This window comes from Propithecus coquereli, unplaced genomic scaffold (assembly GCF_000956105.1).
Source record: "Propithecus coquereli isolate 6110/MARCELLA unplaced genomic scaffold, Pcoq_1.0 Scaffold532, whole genome shotgun sequence".
NCBI lineage: Eukaryota > Metazoa > Chordata > Mammalia > Primates > Indriidae > Propithecus > Propithecus coquereli.
Genome location: NW_012151197.1, coordinates 716,015 through 733,921, shown reverse-complemented (window position 1 = coordinate 733,921; position 17,907 = coordinate 716,015). Strand labels below are relative to the sequence as shown.

Genomic DNA, 17,907 nt, shown 5'->3' with positions numbered 1-17,907 from the left:
GGCTTCCAAGATGCATTTAGTTCTCCAGTCCCTGCTCACCAAAGAGTGGGGTTGGCCGGGTAGCAACTTGTATATAACTTTCACAATATCATCACACTTTGTGTTCTCCATGATGTTCATTTATCACGATTGCTTTTTAGAGCGAGAAATAAAAAGTTTTATTAAAAGGTAGCATATGGAAAAGAAACTAATAATAGTGGCAAAAAAATATAAAAGCTTTTCTGTGGTAACTGTTTTCAGTCAGCTTTTGGAGATCAGTAGAAAAAAAATCCTCCCACACTCCCCCAAAATTTGTAGGATAAGACATTTTCAGTCAAAAGGTAATATCACCAGGACTTTGCTGTCACTATTTTGTAAAGGATACCTAGGAACCCAAAGCTTAGGTTCATTATGATGGGATTTATCCTTCAGGTAAATAACCGTGGATTTTCCTCTTCAGACCTTTTTTTTTTTTTTTGAGATGAGGTCTCAATTTGTTGCTCAAGCTGGTCTCAAACTCCTGACCTGCAAGGGATCCTCTCGCCTCAGCCTCCTGAGTTAGCCAGGGTACAGGCATGAGCCACCATGCCTGACTCTTCAGGACTTGTAAACATTTAGCAGACCAGCATCTCCTACTGCCACGCACCTTCCTGTAACGCCCTGCTGTAGCTGACTAGCATACGTCCCCGTGATTCAAAACAGTTCATTCATTTCCCCAAAGTGACTAATATTCACCTGAGGGGACCTCACCCAAAATCTCCTGACTCGACTTACATTAACAGTGTTCTAGAATCCACCATTCCAGGCCCATTCTTTTCCTCCATTTACCACCTTGGTCTTAGACCTTTCTTGTTGATGTTTAACCAATTTTGCCCAAAACAGACACTTGATTCGGAATGCTTTAAAATAAAGCCATGCGTATGTGAGTCACCTCTTAGCCAAAGCACGAGGCTAAGTTTTGTTAAGGTGCTACCTGCGGCTGCATTGCTCCACCTGGTACCTACTGGAGGGCAGTGGGGCATGACTTAGCAAAGATGCGCGGTGCATGATGGGACCTGCAGAGCAGCGTGGCAGTGGCGGCCACGAGCGGGCAGGTGTGCCAGCAAGCCGAGCTTTCCTCTCAAGGCGAAGTAGTTGGTTTGCTGCTGCTACGTCATGTTGCTCCTTTGAAATAATATGTTCACTGATTAAAACTGCCCTGGGATAATTTGTGTATGAAAGGAGAAAAGCTAGCTGAGGAAAGGATATGACTTTAGTCTGTGTTCAGTGTCCCAGAGCTTTCATCTTTTTTTATCATTAGATCATCTCATGATTGGGATTTCATGAGCAACCAGTTTCATTACATTTTAACAGTCCCTTTATATAGTGAAAGCCTAAGAATATCCAGTTCCTTTCTAGAAAAAGGAATTAATTACATGTATTAAACCTATGTTTATTTTGAGTCCAGCAAGAGTAGTCTTTGTACCCAAACAGTCCAACTCAAACTGTTCCATTTGTAAACTTGAGGAAGGGAACATAAGCCCCCGTTAGCCTAGAGATGCCCTCTGTATTTCTCTCTTGTCCACTGATTTTAACGTGTCTCCTCATCTGCCCCTCACATGTAGCTGGGGGTTTTTCTTTTCTCAAATTGCTCTGGTTCTGAAGAGGATACTTCCCCAAGTGTGATGTGGTCAGTTACTCGAGTATCTTGACCACATTGCTCATGGCCTACCTTTCATTTGTCAAACCTGACTCATGGAAGGACAGCCCCATAACTAGAGGGGGAAAGTTTATGTGTATGGGCCTTTGCTTTATTTTTGTCATACTATTTTTAGTTCTAGCCTTATAGGGCATTTATGACCAAATTTTAGCAATCCTTGTTTCCATGTATGTCTTTCACATATTTTCTAGCTCAGTCATAGTTGAACCCTGCATGTGAAGCAAAATTCTTTAATTGTTAAAGAAAAAAAAACAACCCAGCGTGAGGCAAGGCTGCCTTTCTGTCGTGTGAACAATGCCAAAACACTCAACTGTAAACGGATATCTCTGTATTCCACAAGGCACTGCATCTTTGGGCTGTTAAATGAAAAGCAGGAAATTCACATTTGTGAGTTACACTGTTTGAGGGGTCCAAGTATTTGTAATAAAAGAAGAGTTTCACTAGCATTGCTCTTCAGAGCAGCTAAAAACTTTGTTCTTGTTTTAATTTATGAAGATTCTTAAGAGATCAACCTGAGATGACATTGCAAGAAACCAGTGAAACAGGTTTGAAGTGACCTGGGCAACTCTGAGCCTGCTGTAGAGTCTTTGGGAAGAATTATCAGTCTTTAAACATCAGTTCTTTTGCATGCAATTTTACTCCCTTTTCCTACATTAGGTTACATTTTCCTGGTAGTGCAGGAAACACTGCAGAATATCTTCCCATTATGTGGTTGGGCTTAAATTTTTGTTTGTCTTTATAAATAACACCAATATACTGTATAAAACAATTGACATACCCAGAAATTTGCTAGTTATATGGTATGTTGAAATTGAATTAAAACCACGCATTTCTGTTGCCTAATAAATGTTAATCTACTTTAGAGACGTTAAATCATTTTCACCATTCATAGGTGGTGACTGTAGTGCAGTTTTAACAAAAGCAAATGGGCACATACAGTATCATTAACAAGAATGTGGAAAAAAATCAGACTACTGGTCGTGATTTTTCGGTTTAACCCACTGCACAGCGCTGTTCCTTCTTCAGTAGATTTGTAAACCTGAAGCCAGAAACTAATGAATGATGGTGTTTATATTAAAAAAAATTTTTTTTGGACCAAGTTTGAAACATGGGAAATTTTGTATAAAATCAATGTTTCTGGCTCCTGGTGAACAAATTGGAAGATCTGGGCACTCCACGCCATGGGCACCAACAGTGTGCGAACATGGCCTTACTCCTGGCTCTTTCCCCGTCCATAGCCCCCTGCCTGGCCACAGTGGAAATTTCCCTGGGGCCCTTGCTGCCGGCCTGTTTGGCTCTATTTGACTCTCCTCTTCTGTTTATCACAATGCAACAACTGATGTTTACATGAAAACATTCTTTAGCTCACTGGTTTTATCACCTTGTCACCCTAATGTTTACATTGAAGTGTTTTTCTCTTCCTTTTAAGAAATGTGAAACTGAGACAGAGAGAAATGAAATGAATTTCCCAGGTCACACAGTGAGCCAACATCATGGTTTCGAACAAACCTTACTAGCAAATCGAAATCCATAGTGTTATCCACGAGCACACATAGCATTCCTTTCAGCATTTGTAGCTAAATTAAAAAGCAAACAAAATGAAATGTTCACTGTTAACTTTTTAATATGTACTGTGTTAACTTTTTGCATTGCATTAAATTAGAAAGTTATATCCAATTTTTTATGTATTTTAGGAAGTCTGTTTACTGTTAAAAGAAACCATTGATTCAAGAGTTAAGGAGTACTTGCAAGTTCGTAAACAGCACAGGCCGTCAAACACAGAATTCACAAGATCCAGTCCCTTGTCCTTAAAAGGTAGGAACAGAGCACTTTGATTTTGGACAAAAAAAATAAATAAAATTTCTGCTTTGTAGGGATGGCAATTATGTTTGACTCTGACTGTCATGTTAATATAGTGATACATTTAAAAAATATGTCATAATGAAGATACTTTGGGTAAAGAAAATTAACCAAAAAGCCCTCAGGGCTTTTAATGGTAGGCAAAATATATAAAAATAGCAAATAAAACATTCTTAAGGAAATTATAAATTCTTTAAAGGATTTAAAAAACTTTTTTCCCTTCCTTTTTGGTTGGCATGTGATAATTGTACATATTTGAGATACAGAGTGATATTTCGATGCGTACAATGTGTAATGATCAAATCAGTGTGATTGGTGTATCTGTCACCTCAAACATTTATCATTTCTTTGTATTGTGAATATTTAAAACCCTCTCTTCTAGCTTTTAAAAAATAGGCAATAAATTATTGTTATATACAATATAGTGCTATAGAACACTAGAACTTATTCAATCCAGCTGTAATTTTATGTCCCTTAACCAACCTCTCCCTATTCTCTCCTCCCCACTACCCTTCCCAGCCCCTAATACCCACAATTCTTTCTACTTATATGAGCTCATTTTTTTTTTAGCTCCTACATATGAGTGACAACATGCACTATTTATCTTTCTGTGTCTGACTTTATTTCACTTAACCTAATGTCCTCGAGGCTTATCCATGCTGCCACAAATGACAGGATTTTATTCTTTTAAATGACTGAATAGTATTCCATTGTGTATATACATACACCACATTTTCTTTATCCATTCATCTGATGATGGACATTTAGGTTGCTTCCATATCTTGGCTCTTGTGAATAGTGCTGCGGTAAATGTGGGGGTGCAGGTATGTCTTCCATATCCTGACCTCCTTTCCTTTCTTTAAATACCCAGTAGTGGGAATGCTAGATCGTAATCCCAGCAGATTTCTTAGGAAACCTCCACACTGTGTCCACAATGGCTGTACTACTTTACATTCCCACCAGTGATAAGAGTTCTCTTTTCTTCATATCCCCACCAGCATTTATTATTTTTTGTCCTTTTGGTAATAGCCATTCTAACAGGGGTGAAATGATACCTCATTGGGCTTTTGATTTGCATTTTCCTGATGATCAGTGATGTTGAGCATTTATTCACATATTTGTTGGCTATGTGTATGTCGTCTTTTGAGAAGTGTCTATTCAGATCCTTTGCCTGTATTTTTTTATTTTCTAATTATTATTTTTTATTTCAGAGTATTACGGGAGTACAAAGACATTGGTTACATAAATTGCCTTTGCACCGTGTGAGTCAGAGCTACAAGTGTGCCCATCTCCCAGACAGGGAGCATCACACCCGTCCTTTGCCTATTTTTTAATCAGATTTTTTTTTTTTTTTTGCTCTTCAATTGTTTGAGTTCCTTATATATTCTGAATATTAGTCCCTTGTCAGATAAATAGTTTGCAAATATTTGACATTGTACAGGTTGTCTCTTTATTCTGTTGTTTCCTTTGCTGTACAGAAGCTTTTTAGTTTGATATAATCCCATTTTTCTATTTTAGTTTTTGCTGCCCTGTGCCTTTGAAGTCTTACCTATAAAATCTTTGCCCAGACCCATGTCATGAAGCATTTCCCCTATGTTTTCTTCTACTAGTTTTATAGTTGCAGGTCTCATGTTTAAGTCTTCAATCCATTTTGAATTGATTTTTGTATGTGGTGAGAGATAGGGGTCTAGTTTCATTCTTCTGCATATGGATAGTCAGTTTTTCCAGCACGATTTATTAAAGAGGGTGTCTTTTCCCTAATATGTGTTCTTGGCACCTTTTCCAAAAATGAATTGGCTGTAAATAAGTAAATTTATTTTTGGATTCTCTATTCTGTTCCGTTGGTCTGTGTGTCTGTTTTATAACAATGCCATGCTGTTTTGGTTACTATAGCTTTGTCGTATGTTTTGAAGTCAGATAGTGTTAAGCTTCCAGCTTTGTTCTTTTCGCTCAGTATTGCTTTGGCTATTCAGGCTCTTTTGTGGTTCCAAATGAATTTTAGGATCATTTTTTTCTATTTCTGTGAAGAATATCATTGATATTTGGTAGGGATTGCATTGACTATAGATTGCTTTGGGTAGTGGGGTCATTTTAACAATATTGATTTTTTTTTAATTTCCTTCAATTCATGATTATAGGATGTCTTTTAATTTTCATGTGGCCTCTTCAGTTTTTTTCATGAGTGTTTTGTAGTTTTCATTGCAGAGCTCTTTCACCTCCTGTGTTAAATACATGCCTGGGTGTTTTCTTTTTTTGTAGCTGTTGTTAATGGGATTAATTCTTGATTTCTTTTTCAGCCAGTTATTGGTGTATAGAAACACTGCTGATTTTTGTATATTGATTTTCTATCCAGTATCTTTACTGAATTCATTTATCAGTTATAACAGTTTTCTGGTGGAGTCTTTAGGTTTTTCTATATATAAAATTGTGTCTTGTGCAAAGCAGAAGGACTATTTTACTCCTTCTTTTACAATTTGGATATCCTTTCTTTCTTTCTCTTGCCTAATTGCTCTGGCCAGGACTGCCAGTACTATGCTAAATAGGAATGGTAAAAGTGGGCATCATTATCTTGTTCTAGTTCTTTTTCAGGTTTTCTGCATTCAGTATGATGTTAGCTATGGGTTTGTTATATATAGCCTTTATTATGTTCCTTTATTGGTCTTTATTGTGTTGGTGTGATGTGTCACTTTTATTGATTTGCATATGTTGAACCATCCTTGCATACCTGGAATAAATTCCACTTGATCATGGTGCATTTTTTTTTTTTCTTTTTCAAAATTTTCTTTTTCCTCCATACACACTCAGTGGATGGCGTATAATTTTTTTGATATGTTGTGGGATTTGGTTTGCTAATATTTTGTTGAGGATTTTTGCAATTATGTTCATCAAGGATATTGGCCTGTAGTTTTCTTTTTAGCGTGTGTACTTGATGGCTTAGGTATCAGGGTAATGTGGGCCTCATAGAATGAATTAAAAAGAATTCCCTCTTCAATTTATTGGAATAGTTTGAGAAGAATTGGTGTTAGTTCTTCTTTAAAACTTTGGTAGAATTCAGCAGTAAAGCTATCCAGCTCTGGTCTGGTCCTTGGAGACTTTTTATTACTGTTTCAGTCTCACAATGTGTTACTGGTTTGTTCGGCTTTGCATTTTTTTCCTGGTTAAATCTTTGTAGTTTACATGTGTCTAGGAATTTATCCTTTTCCTCGAGGTTTTCCAGTTTGTTGGTATATGTTCGTTCATAATAGCCTCTAATGATCCTTTAGATTTCTGTGGTATCAGTTGTAATGTCTCCTTTTTTGTTTCTGGTTTTATTTATTTGGGTCTTCTCTCTTTTTTCCTTAGTCTTCCTAATGGTTTATTGACTTTGTCTTTTTTAAAAAAACAACCTTTCATTTGTTGATCTTTTGTATTTTTTTTACTCTATTTTGTTTAGTTCTTCTCTGACTTTTGTTATTTCTTTCCTTCTACTAATTTTGGGTTTTATTTGTTCTCGTATAGTTCCTTGAGGTGCATTGTTGGGTTGTTTATTTGAAATCTTTTTCCTTTTTTGATGTAGGTGTTTTTCCTATAAGCTTATCTCTTAGTACCACTTTTTTCTGTATCCCATAAGTTTTGGAATGTTGTGCTTCTATTTTCATTTGTTTCAAAAAAAATTTTTTTTATTTTCTTCTTAATTTCTTCATTGATCCAATGATAGTTTAAGAACATGTTGTTTAATTTCCATGTATCTGTACAGTTTTCAATGTTCCTAGAAACCAATAGGTTTCTAGTTTTATTCCATTTTGGTCTGAGAAGATAATTGATAGAAATTCAATTTTTAAAAATATGTTGAGACTTGTTTTGTGTCCTAACATATGGTCCATCCTGTAAAATGTTAAATGTGTTGATGAGAAAATGTATATTCTGCAGCTGTTGAATGAAATGTTCTGTAAATGTCTGTTAGGTCCATTTGGTCTATAGTGCAGTTTAAATCCAATGTTTCTGTGTTAATTTTCTGTCTAGATGATCTGTCCAAAGCTGAAAGTGGTGCGTTGAAGTCCCCAACTATTATTGTATTGAAAGCTCTCGCGCTCTCGCTCACTCGCGCGCGCTCTCCCTCTCTCTCTCTCTCTCTCTCTCTCTCTCTCTCTCTCTCTCTCTCTCTCTTTTTCTCTTTCTCTCTCTTTAGCTCTAATAACTTTTGCTTTATACTCCAGTGTGGGTACTCCAGTGTGGGTGCATATATATTTACAATTGTTATATCCTATTGCTGAATTGATCCCGTTAGCATTCGACAATGAGCTTTTTGTCCCTTTTTATGTTTTGTGACTTAAAGTCTATTTTGTCTAAGTTTGGCTAGCTCTGCATACTCTTGGTTTTTGTTTGTATGGGGTATCTTTTTAATTTTTTCCCCCTTTTTCTTTTTAGTAGAGATGGGGTCTCACTGTTGTTCAGGCTGGTGTTGAACTCCTGAGCTCAAGCTATCCTCCTGTCTCAGCCTCCCAGAGACCTAGGCTTATTATAGGTGTGAGCCACCACACCTAGCCTGCATGGGATATCTTTTTTGCTTTACTTTTAACATGTGTCTTTACAGGTGAAGTGAGTTTCTTGTTGATAGCATATAGTTGGGTCCTTTTTCAATCCAGTTTATTTATGTCATTTAATTCGGGATTTTAAACCATTTACATTCAAGATTATTGATAGGTGAGGAAATAACTCCTGTCATTTTGTTAATTGTTTCCTGATTATTTCGTATATCCTTTGTTTCTTCTTCTTTGTTTCGTCTTTGCAATTTGGTGGTTTTCTCTCATGATAACATTTGATTCCCTTCTTTTTCCCGTTTGTGAATCTGTTCTGTCAGTGAATTTTACACTCTTGTGTGTGGTAGATATTGTCCTTATTCTTCCGGATGTAGAACTCCCTCAAGCATTTTTTGTAGGGCTGGTCTAACGGTTATGAATTCCCTCAACTTTTGCTTGTCTAGGAAAGACTTTATTTATTCTATGGTTCTGAGCGATGGTTCTGCTAGGTATAGTATTATTGTCTGACAGATTTTTTTGTTGTTTGTTTTTCTTTCAGCATTTTGAATATATCAACCCATTCTCTCCTGGCATGTATGGTTTCTGCTGAGAAATCTGTTAGTTTGATGCAGATTTCCTTTTACTCACTTGACACTTTCCTCTTGCTGTTTTTGGAATTTTTTCTTTGTCTTTAACTTTTACTTTAGTAAAAGTTTAGTAAAAGTCTTTAACTTTAACTTTTAACAGTTTGACTATAATGTGCCTCGGAGGTGACCTTTGTAGCTTGAATCTATTTGAGGAACTTTAAGCTTCTGTGTCTGAATGTTTATTTCTCTCCTAAGACATGGGAAGTTTTCAGCTATTATTTTATTAAATAGGGTTTCTATGCCTTTCCCCATTTCTGCTTCTGGAACTCCAAAGTGCAAATATTTGTTTACTTAATGATATGCTATATGTCACGTAGGCTTTCTTCATTCTTTTTTATTCTCCCCGCCCCACCCCCGGGTTATTTCAAAAGATCTGCCTTCAAGTTCAGAAATTTTTTTCTTCTCTGTGATCTAGTCTATTGTTGAAGCTCTCAATTGTATTATTTTATTCATTGAATTCTTTAGTTCCAGGATTTTGATTTGATTCCTTTTTATGATGTATGATCTGTCGAATTTCTCATTCTGATCATAAATTGTTTTTCTAAATTTGTATTGTCTATGTGTGTTCTCTTGTATCTCGCAGAGTTTCTTTATGATCATTATTTTGAATTCCTTTTCATGTATTTCAGATATTTCTATGGGGAGGAGGGGTCTGTTACTGGAGAATTATTTAGTTTAACCTTTGGAGGTATCACGTTTCTTTGCTTTTTCAAGTTTCTTGTGTCCCTACATTAATATCCACACAACTGGTTAATGGTTGATTTTTTTGCTGTTGTATGAAGTAGCTTTCACTTTTTATAGATGTATCTGTAGTGTCAATTGGGTAGGGTGCTTTGGCTGTGGTTCTGGGTGGGTACAGTAGTGTAGTCTTTATCTGATTTCTTCAACTGTAATCAACATCAGTGATGTCTGTGAGTTCCTCAGTGGCTTAGGCTGCAGTTGTTTATGGAAACTGTGGCAAAGCTTTTCTGGGGATGGTGATGCTGAGCAGACCAGACCTCAGGACCCTAGGAGGCATGCATGGACATTGATGATGGTGGCAGTGGGCTCTGGATGGGCTTATCCTCAGGCTTCTGGATAGTGAGTGCAGGTGTGTGATAGCTCTGCTGCTTGAGTGAGTGAAATTACCAGTGGTGGTATTGGTGGGCTCCAGGCAGGCCAGTCCTTAGGCTCCTGGGCAGCCCACATGGGTCCTGGTGGTGGCAGCGGCAGACCCTTGGGACCCTAGGTGGGGTGTGTGTGTGTGTGTGTGTGTGTGCGTGCGTGCGTGCACATGCGCGTGCACACCAATGGTAATAGCTGTGAGCCCTGAGAAGGCCAGAGGATTTTTTTTTTTTTTTATGGACAAGTAATCTTGCAAATGGATTTATATTAACACTGACTTAAATTGATTTGGGGCTTTATGCTTTTCAAAATGTTTTCATATATGTCACCCTATTTCAGAGGTGCTCAAATGGGAGCAGTTTATCCCAGGGGACATTTGGTAATTTATGCAGAGAGTTTTGGTTTCCATAACTGGTAGGGGGTGGGGTGCTACTGGCATCTAGCCAGGGTAGAGGCTAGCAGTGCCTCTGCACACCTTATAATGCACAAGACATCAGCCCCCCTCCTCCAAGGAATTATCAGACACAAAATGTGAAGGACACCAAGGTTGAGATAGCTGTCCTGTTTCCCAGTAGCGCAGTGGCATGGTAATATCTTTGATTTATAGGTGAAGAAGCTGACAGTTTGGAAGATTAAATGGCTTGCCTAAGTAAAAGGTCATTTCTTGAGGACAGAGACTATCTTGTTTATTTAGTATCTTCCCCTTTCACCACCTCCCAAGTACTTGCAGGGATAGGGAAGCTGTGCCATTCTGATTTGAAGATTATTCTTTTTTAAGCACCATAGGAAGCAAGAAAAGTTTGATCTTTCTCTGCTGCACCCCTTTTAATAAAAGGATTTGTTATGTAAAATTTGGATTCAGTCAAATTGCCGTACTTAAGGACCAGGAAGGCCACATGTTTTCTTAAGGCTGAAGGTTTCCCACCCCTGTCAGTGACTTGTTGAATGAAGGAGTTTATGGGTGATATGTGGCAGACCTGAACCCAGACCAAGCTCTTCTGACTATGAACCCTGTGTTCTTTCTACTCTGTCAGGTTATTAGTTTAGTGACAGGGTCTCGCTCTGCTGCCAAGGCTAGAGTGTAGTGGTGCAATCATAGCTCACTGTAACCTTGAACTCCTGGGCTCAAGTGATCCTCCGCCTTTGCCTCCCAAAGTGCTGGGATTATAGGTGTGAGCCACAGCTCCCAGCCAGTGTTGTGTTTTTAATTTTTTTTACTTTAAGTCTGCATTTCATAGCATTCTTTGTGGTAGAAATACAGAGGACAGTGGCTGGACTGCTGTGGACCAAATTTTGCTGATGTACTAGCATTTTAGGGAAAACACTGTAGTTGAGGACCCCCACCTTGAAGGCATCCTTGATCTGAAGCATTCACCTTGGCATAGATAAGTAGGCAGATAGATTAATGTTACTGAAAGCCTTGAACTAATATAATTTTCATTTTAAACAGTATTATATTAGATGATGCTTTCTGATTTGTTGCTCAGTACCATTATACATCTTGAGAGTAACTATAGGAACTTACATCTTTTATACCCCAGCAGCCTGGCTTGGCTCATCTTACTTAAGCAGACTTAATTTCTTTCTTTCAAAGCTTCATTCTTCTGTTCATCTTGGGGCCTTTGTCCACATTGGAGTCTACCGTCTTCAGCTCACTTGTCAGAGTCCACTTGTCAGGGAAGCTTATCTTGTCAACAGATCCCCTTGTCACTGGCCCACAAGCACCCTGAACTTTCCTTCCCACCATTTGATTAACATCTGCCTCTCCACAAATGTGTAAGCCACCTGCAGACAGGTTCTACTCCTTTTGTTCTCTGTTGTAGCTCCAGCATGGAACACAGTTCCTAGCTTTCAGTAGATACTTAATATGTATCGGTATAGGTGATAAATTCTAAATTCCATAAATGATTATATCTTTCCTAGTAAGGTGTAAGATTGCCATAATTTACCTGTCCTGCCCTGTCTCCTCCTATTTCCCCAAACATGTATTCTCTATACCCCTATGCCTTTACGTTTACAAGTTTGTCCTTTGTCTGGCAAACTCCTGTTTAAGTTCACCCACACCTGTGCTGCCAAAGTGGCCTTTTGAAAACAAAAAGGTGATCACCCCCAGCTTGAAACCCTTTGTGGTCTGGAACCTTAGTTGCCTAATGTCCTTTATTCAGTTTGTTCTCTGCTTGATACTAGCCAGAATGGGTTTGGTTCTTCAACAGGAAACAATGTTAATTAAAGATATTAGATTGTTCACAGGCTCTCTGAGAGTACCAAAGAGCTCCGCTGTGAAGGTACACAGACAGGACAGCGTCAGTCACGAGATGGGGACTGCTTTGGTACATGCCGTCTGCAAAGCTCAAGGCCAGGTATCAGAAGCCTTGTGGAACCCCAGCCTCTGCCCCATCCTGCAGAGTCTGCCTACCTGGCGTGTGGCCACAGCTTTGGGCTACTCCTTTGGAGTCCACTCCAAGGCAAAACTAGATCTCCTGGCTGTCTCCTAGTTGTAAGTGAATCACGGGATGCAGAATATTGGCCTTTTACCTTGGAAAGGTGAGACTTATAAAATGTGGAAAGTTAAAAAAAAAAAAGAAAAAAACACAAAAAACATAGGAGGATGGCCAAAAATTTTGGGTGGGTGGACACAAGTGTCAAATACTAAACTTTTCCTCTTGGCATCCTTCTTCCATGAACTTCCAAGCCATGACAACCAGCTATTGCCTAACAACATAATTTTCTCCACGACAGAGGAAGTGTGCTCACCATATACACACAGAGATGACCCAGGGTCCCAAGTCCCAGCTCCAATTCCAGGATTTCTGAATGGTGTCTAGTCCTCCTCTAGTTCATTCTTAGCCCATATTTGTTAACTTTTCAACTAAATCATAGTTACTTATTGCCCATATACCTTAAATAAATTAGTAGAGAAACAGAAAGCCAAAAAACATACTTCATATGTAAATATGTACATGATGCAGCAAGGAAGACGGTATGGCCATTCTAACTTTTATAACTGTGGAATAAGTAGTTGATGTTTGTATTTTCCCTCCTCTAATGTTTATTTCATATTTCCTGTGTCCTTAGCTAATAACTGATCAGGATTCTCTGCCTTTATTCCTAAGGGATTTGAACTGTCATTGGTCTCACCTTGTTGGGGTTGCCATAGTTTTCATTAACTTTTCAGCAGTGGGTATGCGTCACTAGGTGGAACCCATTGCATTCCTTGTGTTTTATCCATATGCCTCTCTGCCCCTGGTGTCTCGTCATTAGCCAACATTTCAACTCCTGTCTAGTGGCAGAAAAAGTCCGAAATAGTTACATGGTGCTTTGAACTTTCAGACCAAATCATTGTTATCTTCTTGGTTGTAATCTTCCTTTGAGTACTAAGGAAGCAGAATCAGTGGGAATGGAAAACAAACCTTTGCTGAGGTGGTCACCTCCCACTTACATCCTTGGTTTCATCCCTTAGGCCCTTGCTTTAGTTCTACAAGGTCCTGCCTCATAATTTGCACCATAACTGAACTTTCAATAGGCCTCTCTAACCATTGTGTAAGGCCAGCTGCCTTTGAGCCTTGTGTGATTTCTTGGTAAAACCATTGAATTTTATTTTGTTTCCTATAAAATAAGTTTCTTTGTCAGAACCACTGTGGTGGTGATGTTAAATGAGGCCTTCATGAGGTCTGCTGATGATGTGGCTTGCAGAAATGTGGCAGGCACACAGGATACATCAATGCAGAATAAGGATCCGTTCTAGTGAAGATGAGTTATGCCTCCTCTGTGATGAAAGAGGTCATGTATAATCCACCTACCACTGCTGGCCTGTCTCCCTGTGATAGAGTTGATGGGGAAGCCCAGATTAATTGTCACAGCTGGTAAATTGGGCACTTGGCATAGCTCAGCCTTGGTAAGGTTAAGTCCATGTTGTTAAGCCCAAGGAGGATGTACATCTGTGCCATGATGGCCGCATTGCTCATGAGCCCTTTGAGCGGGTACTTTGGCAGCAAGGGAAAGAGCGGGGCCAGCATCCATGGGATAGGTCATCTTGTCCAACTCGTTACAACAACCTCTCCTGAATGTGTCCCGCCAAATTCATGTGTTGGAAACTTAATTTCCAATGCAACAGTTTTGGGAGGTGAGGCCTTTTGGGAGGTGTTTATGTCATGAGGGCTCTGGGCTCATGAATAGATTAATGCTATTATAAAAAGGCTTGATGGAGGGAGTTTGTCCCCTTTTATGCCTTTCTACCTGCTGCTATGTGAGGATACAGTGTCCTTCCCTCTGGAGGACTCAGTGTTCAAGGTACCATCTTGGAAACAGATACCAGACCCTGATACCAAACCTGCTGGTTTCTTGATCTTGGACTTCCCAGCCTCTAGAACTGTGAGAAAATAAATTTCTGTTCTTAACAAATTATCCAACTAGTGGTATTTTATTATAGTTGCACTAACAGACTAAGATAAGGCCTTTTGGAGAACATTCACGTAAGATACAGATACCCTCACACTCTTTATAACTTTTCCCCAAATGTCCTTGTCACCCATCCTTCTGAGTTCCTGATCCTCTCTTTAAACTATTAACCACTGCCAATGAATTAGTGTATATTTGTATCTCAGGTCATCTCTCCTCATAGGCCACATGGATGGACCCAAAATATACCACTTAACAGTCTGCCCACTGGACAGATTTTCCTTTTCCACAATGAAATATGTTATCTCATTGCATTCATTTACTTCTGACTGGTATCACCTCATTGGGCAGGGCCTTGATTAACCAGACACAAATTTTTATCTGCTAATCAACTGGTCAGTCAAGCTGTCACCCTTTCAGGTCACTAATATAGGTCAGAGAAACACACAAACATCCCCACTGAAGTTTGTGCTTATCCCTTAATAGTAAGGTGTACAAGGTGTAAAAAATTTGACTTGCCTTTTGTATGAGCTCTTTCACATGCCCCTGAACACTGGACATTTAGAAACAGTATTTTGGAAGATTTTATCTGGTACCAGCTGACATGCCTGTGTCTTAGCATGACAACTAGAATACAGGCCACCTCCTGCTATGTAAATCCTATCAAAATGCCTTCAGTGTGGTAGACCACAACAGTATCCTACAACATAGTGAGATAATGAAGGTCCCTGTGGACTGAATGGCATCACTGAAGCAAAATGTTAACAGAGCAACGAGGCAAAACAGTGGAGCTATATGGCAATTTCTGCCAGTCTGTAGAAACCTGCCTCTGTGTTTACTGGGATAGAAAAAAATAGATTTTGCTACCTCTGCAATGCTGATGCTAGGTGCTATAGTGCTCCAGTTGAGAGACCACCTCTGGAAAAGAATCCCTGCCTAATTAAACTTATATTACTCTACATTACATTATCCTGTAAGTTCCCATCTGTCTTCTCTTTAGGCCAAAGAGGCAAGTGAGATAAGACTATATGAAAAAATACTCACGGATATTTCAAGTTCTTCATGGTAACGTCTCCCTTTGATTCCCTAGGGATTAATATTGATTTTGGTTTACAGCTTTGGTGGGGAGGGAAGATTCCAGAGACTTTCACCTGGGCCTTATTTATCATCATAGTACTCACGTCATGAGATACGGAGTCCATGTGTGGATTCTATCAGTTGCAGAGTAAATCTGTCCCAATTATACACTCGGCAACTGAGAAGACAACTACAGGAGATTTTCACAGATGTGCTGGGCCCTTTGTGAAATGAATTTAAGCCAAATTTCTTTTAATATTTATCACCTTCTGGTGGGTCGCAATAGCAATCAGGAACCTTAAGAACTGTCTCAGCCAATATCCAATCATCCTCAAAAGTTCTGGGTACTGCCCTTTTTTCCTTATGTAGCTACTGTAGTAAACTCTGCAGGCCCAAGTGAAAGATGCGTAGGATGAACTTGCAAAGGTATTAAAGGGTCCTTACTTAAGGGATGCCTGGCCTTCCATTCAAGGAGATAGTGGGTCTGTGAGCTGAGTCAGATCTGAGGACTGGGTGAGCGTGGCTGTCGGCTGTTCTTTGGGGTAGCTCAAGTCAGACCCCTGTGCACCAGATCTAAATTTTCTTTTCTTTTATACAGTGTATTAATTTTCTAGGGCTGCCATAACAAAATACCACAGACAGGGTGGCTTAACCAACAGAAATTTATTTTTTCACAATCTGGAGACTAGAAGTCTGAGATCAAGGTGTTGGTGGGGTTGGTTTCTTCTCCTTGGCTTGTAGATGGCCACTTTCTCCCTTTGTCTTCACATGGTTTTACCTCTGTACTTGTGGATGTTTCACCTTACAAGGACATCAGTTACTTTGAATTAGGGCCCACCCTAATGACCTCATTGTAACTTACGTCTTTAAAGACATGATCTCCTGATACAATCACATTCTGAGGTACTGGAATTAGGACTTCAACGTATGGATTTTACAGGGGACACAAGGCAGCCCAATAACATATAGTTTAAGTAGGGTCTAAGTGTGCTCTCTACCTTATTTGGAGTTATGGACATAATCAATTAACCAATAAGCCAGAGATGTCTGTGGGTCAGACCACTCACACAGGGTTCCTACCAAGGCTCACCAGTAGACCAAGTGATTTTCCCAGACATGGGTTTTAATTGACTGCCGATTTCTAGCTACCCAGTCACCAGGTGACCCATCCACACTTGATCGTTCATGATCTATAGACACCATATCTGTTCTGGCCATTAATCCTTCCAGCAACTAGAGCTTACTCCCTGGGTCTGTCCCTTACCCCCAAGGTGGCTGCCGACCCAGGAACAGCTGTGGCAGCAATGTCCTTCCCATATTGGGCCCCACACTATTTTGCAAAGGGTTCCATGGAACACGGGGGAATCATTTGGCACGGGCTGGTGTTCTCTCACAGATCAGCATGCATGCACTTTGTCTATTGTCTTCGTATGCCGTAACAAGGTGTGGTAGGCCAGGTATATAGCTCGTTGTACCTTGTGGATGCATTCCAGCAGAGGGATCCCAGTTCTCCCACTAATCACCCTTTTTATTGGGCAAACATAAAAGTGACCTTATGGGGTTGAGGGGTGGCAAACATTTTTTTTTTTTTTTTGAGACAGAGTCTCACTCTTTTGCCCGGGCTAGAGTGAGTGCCGTGGTGTCAGCCTAGCTCACAGCAACCTCAAACTCCTGGGCTCAAGCAATCCCCCTGCCTCAGCCTCCCAAGTAGCTGGGACTACAGGCATGCACCACCATGCCTGGCTAATTGTTTCTATATATTTTTAGTTGTCCGATTAATTTCTTTCTATTTTTAGTAGAGACGGGATCTTGCTCTTGCTCAGGCTGGTTTCGAACTCCTGAGCTCAAACAATCCGCCTGCCTCGGCCTCCCAGAGTGCTAGGATTACAGGCGTGAGCCACTGCGCCCGGCCCTGTGGCACACATTTTAGTCCCAGGTTCAGACACCAAGCAGTGGCTGTTCAAGAGAATGCTGGACAGGCCAACTGCCCAATGCCTGGATACTTTGGCAACCCTGCAAGCTGGACCTGTGGGATGCTGAATTCAGGAGAAGCCTCTTTCCCCCAGGAAGCAGGGAGTCATTGTTCCCAGATGGCCTTGGCCAGCAAACCCAGGGAGCTCCTGTGATCATTTTTCAGCTTGTCACTCTTCCCTGATTCACAGCCCTCAGGATGTGATATTCTCTCACCCCTGAGCCTTTGCATATGCTGCTGCTTCTCCTCTGGGTGAGGGCCTCCTCGTCCTTCAGTCCTATGCTCAGATATTACTTCCTCTGGGGAGCCTAATCTGATTCCATGTATCTTCTCTCCCAGGGAGCTTCCCCTCTCCTCCCCATGTATCTGGTTTGCTGTCTATGATAGTGACCCTAGTTGGTTCCCTGCCTCCCAGATAGACTCCATTTTCACTGAGGACAGGAGCCTTGTCCTGTTTAGTACCCACTGCAGAGCCTGCCATTCAGGAGGAGCACAACCAGTACTGGAAGAAATAAAGGGATTTTTCTTACTACCCACAGATCACGTGCTTCTTTGCCAAGACTTTGTGTATGCTTCCATTGCAGAGTCTCTTGCCCCTTCCACAAAAGGCAGAGGTGGAAGTGGTCTGTGAGTTACTAATATTAAGTAGCTTTTCTCATTTGGTTTTCAGAA

At 40.1% G+C, this 17,907-nt stretch overlaps 1 protein-coding gene across 1 annotated transcript in view; it reads left to right on the top strand.

The window, feature by feature from the left end:
• The window catches only part of SLX4IP (SLX4 interacting protein), a 186,191-nt gene that overhangs the window by 118,487 nt on the left and 49,797 nt on the right, over window positions 1–17,907 (top strand). The window contains exon 4 of the mRNA XM_012657196.1: window positions 3,373–3,493. Within this exon, the coding sequence (XP_012512650.1) occupies window positions 3,373–3,493 (121 nt within the window). The remainder of the gene's footprint in view (window positions 1–3,372; window positions 3,494–17,907) is intronic.